The 4450-nt window shown below is 45.3% G+C and overlaps 1 protein-coding gene across 1 annotated transcript in view; it reads left to right on the top strand.

Annotated features, from left to right (window-relative positions):
* The window catches only part of COL4A3BP (collagen type IV alpha 3 binding protein), a gene marked incomplete at its 5' end in the record, with an annotated part of 54206 nt that overhangs the window by 37438 nt on the left and 12318 nt on the right, over window positions 1-4450 (top strand). The window contains 2 exons of the mRNA XM_006034632.1: window positions 177-305; window positions 2531-2660. Of these exons, the coding sequence (XP_006034694.1) occupies window positions 177-305; window positions 2531-2660 (259 nt within the window). The remainder of the gene's footprint in view (window positions 1-176; window positions 306-2530; window positions 2661-4450) is intronic.

Below are 4450 nucleotides of genomic sequence, written 5' to 3'. Positions count from 1 at the left end.
TCCCCTCTCCCTCCTCCCCCCCCCCCCCCCCCCCCGTAGATTTCTAGGCACTAATGTGACAATGACCATATTTGTTGGTGTTGAGCTGGAGGCTTTCCTCTCTATTAGAGAATTCTTGGCTGACAGTGGGGTTTTTTTCAGTTTAATACACTTTAGTAACCTGTATTTCCTTGCAGAGAGTGTGGCCTGCTTCCCAACGGGATGTGCTATATCTGTCAGCCATTAGAAAGATACCAGCATTCAGTGAAAATGATCCTGAAACTTGGATTGTCTGTAACTTCTCTGTGGAACATGACAGTGCTCCTGTAAGTAGTGCCTATGAATACTATCAAACTGCTTTTAGAAGTTCTTGGTTTGATCCAAAACACATAGGTAACTGAAACCTTTCTGTAAATTGGAATTCTTCTAAATATTTTTAGACCTACTTAAGATTCTATATACCATTCAGCATAAACAATTAGCATCTTCAGGCTGCATAACAAAAACAAGGCTCTGTTTAACTTCATAGATGGCTAATATCAGGTCTGCTAACTACTTAAGCTGTTGACCCCTGCCTTCTTTTTGCCAAAGATGCTAGATCTGATTGCTTGTTTGTCACTTCACCTGCAAATACCTCTTGACTTTCTCCCCTGGCATTACTTCTCACCATGAAGATTTGTAAAGCTGCCACTCTTCTTTAAATTCGTCCTCAGATTCACTTCTGCTGTGAATGCTTATGCAATACCTCTTTTAGTAGAAGTTAGACCAACAGAACTTTAACTTTGTGCTTGTTTGGTTCAAATTTATTCATTTAATTGCTACCTGCTCCCTATTAACCTTTGCCCCATCTTTTATTCTCATCAAGTTCTGTCCTAAGCCAGGGCTATCCAACTTTTAAGGGACGGGGGGGCAGAGTCCCAGTAGGGGCTGCATACCCACAGGCCTCACCAAGTAAACCACAGCCCCCACTCCCCACACCCCTCAGGCTACATACTGCTTGGTACTACATGCCTGTGCAGGCGCCCCACTGTAGCAGTACACACCCATGCAGCTCCCCTTCCCACACTCCCACAGCTGCACTGTGTGCTCACACAGCCCTGGCTCTGCTCCTTGAGCTGCACTGCGTGTACCACTCTACTTTGCCCCCTGAGGTGGTAATGGAGTGGAGGATGATGTCATCTACCTAAACTTTAAGGAGGCCTTTGATATGGTATTGCATTCTGTTCTCATAAATAAACTGACAGGCTGTGATGTAGATGATTAAACTGTCAGGTGAGTAGCAAATTGGCTTAGGGGTCACACCCAGAGAGTGGTGGTGAATGGGTCGATATCAACCTGGAAAGATGTGGGCAGTGGAATGTCCTGCAAGGCTCGGTCCTTGAACTAGTGCTATTCAATTTCTTCATCAGCGACTTGGATGAGGGCATGGAGAGCACCCTGTCCAAGTTCGCAGATGATACCAAATTATGGGGCAAAGTTAACACAGCAGAGGGTAGGGAACAGATCCAGGAGGATCTGGACAGGTTGGAAAAATGGGTAGAATGAAATAGGATGCAGTTCAACAAAGACAAGTGCAAAGTGCTGCACCTGGGCAAAAAGAACCACCAACACTTACAGGCTGGGGGCTGACCTCAGCAGCACAGCAGTGGAAAGGGATCTTGGAGTCATAGTTGACTCCAAGATTAACATGAGTTGTCAATGTGATGAAGTGATCAACAAGGCTAACTGCATTAGCAGATGCATGAAGAACAGGTCCAGGGAGGTGATGCTTCCCCTCTGTGGCACGGGTCAGGCTGCAGTTAAAGTACTGTGTCCAGCTTTGGGTGCCACACTTCAAGAGGGATGCAGAGACTCTTGAGAGGGGGAGGGCCACTCATATGGTCAGAGGCCTGCAGGCGAGTCAGGGCTGATCCTGCTTTGAGCAGCAAGGTGGACTGGGTGACCTCTTGAAGTCTCTTCTAGCCCTACTTTCCTATGATCCTATGAAGTCACCACAAAAAAATGTGGTCATAAACTTGCTGACCTTTTTAAGGGATTTAGGTCCTGCTTTTTTGGGAAGAAGCAGGCGGCAGCAGCTAGCTGGGACCTGGTGGGAGAGTTGTAGGACTCTCTTGGAGAAGGCCAGGAATGGTGAGAGCAGCCCAGGGGCTGGCTTGTGCCACTTCCAGAATTGGAGGACATTCGCTCTTTCCTGCCCAGGGCAGGGGGTCAGACTCGATAACCTACTGAGGTCCTTTCCAACCCTAACATCTATGAATCTGAGGAAGAGGAAGCTTAGGCTCTGGCTGCTGTCACAACCAGAGCAACGGGGGAGCAGTGCAGATTGGCAGGAGCATGGGGTTCGCAACTTAACTGCTTATGGACTGTATGCCACCCCCAGGCCTGTTTAAAAGCTGTCTGAGACTGCTTTACTTGCCTGTGTGTAACTTGTCATAATTTTTAATTGGGATTTTAAGTTATTACTATAATATAAATGTCGGCACTTAGCTGTTAAAAAGCATTGAGGCAGATTTGAATTAATGTGTATATAAAACATTAAATTTCTCTGCAGCTGAACAATCGATGTGTTCGTGCCAAAATAAACATTGCTATGATCTGTCAGACGTTGGTAAGCCCACCAGAAGGAAACAAAGAAATAAGCAGAGACAATATCCTATGCAAGATTACGTATGTAGCAAATGGTATGTATGGATTTCAATACATCACTTCTATTTATGTTTTGTGGATTAGGATTGACATTCTTGGAGAAAGAAATAAAAACTTTATGAACTTTCTGTAAAGTCTTATTTTTGGATCCACATTTATGAATCGGCTGTTGGCTAAATTAGGAATACAGTGGAGTCGCATCTTACGCGGGGATTAGGTTCTAAAGTCAGCGCTTAAGGCGAATATTGCATATAGTCAAAATTATGGATGGGGGTGGAGAAAGATGACTTCAACGTCATTATGCGCAAACCGGAGTGCCTCAGGGTGGCAAGGAGCATTGTCTACGATCAGCAACACTTTAAAGTCAAGTCCTTTCTCTTCGAGGTACCGCTTGACCTCCAGAATGAAACACTTGTGGAACCAATCCAGAAGTAATGCTGCCATCACCCAAGCCTTTTTATTTGTTTGCCAGAACACAGGCAGGAGATTTTTGTTCTTGCCTTTTAGGGCATGGGGATTTGCAGCCCTGTAGAGCAAGCCCGGCTTTATTAAATGCCCAGCTGCATTGCCACAAAACAACACAGTCACACGGTCTTTAGCTGCTTTGAAGCCAGGGGCTTGTCTTTCTGATTTCGAAACCTAAGTGCGGTTGGACATTTTTTTCCAGAAGAGTCCAGTCTCGTCAGCATTAAAAACTTGTTTCGGAAGATAGCCCTTTTCTTCTATGATTTTCTTTAATTGTTCGTGGTAGGCTTTTGCTGCCTATTCATCAGCAGATGCAGCTTCACCAGTAGTCTGCACATTTTTGATGTTCAAGCAGTTCCTAAAACTGTTAAGCCAACCTTGGCTGGCTTTGAATTCCTTCTCATCAGAAGGCTGTCCCTCTTTGGCGGGAGGTTTGAACAGCGCGTAGAAGCTAAGAGCCTTTTCTCGCAATGTGTTGCCATCAATAGGCACACATTTACGGTTCATGTCTTCCAGCCATAAGTTTAGTGCCTTTTCAGTCTTCACTAAAGTCTTATCGCGCACTTGGCTCATCACCTTAGCAGTTATTAGAGCCACGGCTTGATGAAATCTCTCTCTTGAATCTTGATGGCACGGATGCTAGATTTGTTGTGGCCATATTTACGCACCACATTAGAGACCGACATACCATCTCTCAATAAGTCCAACACAACCAGTTTTTCCGCCGGCGTTGGAACAGATCGCTATTTCTTCGGTTGAGCACCAGATGAAGTAGTTGGCTTGCATTTAGGGGCCATGTTGTATGAAACATACGTATCTTTAAACACTAGAATCACACTCAGCGCGGCAAGATGCTCACATTATGAGAGGCGGGAACTCATTGGGTGGAATGGCAGGTGGAATTGCCCACACTATTTAAATTGTTGTTTTTCTCTTTTTTGCCGAGTGCGTATAGTTGAATTCGCATAAGTTAAATGCGCGTATTATGCGACTCCACTGTACCTAAATTTGTTAACCACACTGTTCAGTAAATGGAGGTATTCTCTGTTTTGGAAGAAGTATAGTAGAAATGTTAAATGTGTTGCCTCATACAATCCAGGGCAGGCAACAGCTGCAAGCAGACCTGGACAGGTTGGACAAGTGGGCAGAAAACAACAGAATGCAGTTCAACAAGGAGAAATGCAAAGTGCTGCACCTAGGGAGGAAAAATGTCCAGCACACCTACAGACTAGGGAATGACCTGCTGGGTGGCACGGAAGTGGAAAGGGATCTTGGAGTCCTAGTGGACTCCAAGATGAACATTCCACTTCCGTGCCACCCAGCAGGTCATTCCCTAGGCTGTAGGTGTGCTGGACATTTT

Source organism: Alligator sinensis, unplaced genomic scaffold, assembly GCF_000455745.1.
Source record: "Alligator sinensis unplaced genomic scaffold, ASM45574v1 scaffold290_1, whole genome shotgun sequence".
Classification (NCBI taxonomy): domain Eukaryota; kingdom Metazoa; phylum Chordata; order Crocodylia; family Alligatoridae; genus Alligator; species Alligator sinensis.
This window is presented reverse-complemented; position numbering and strand designations above follow the sequence as displayed.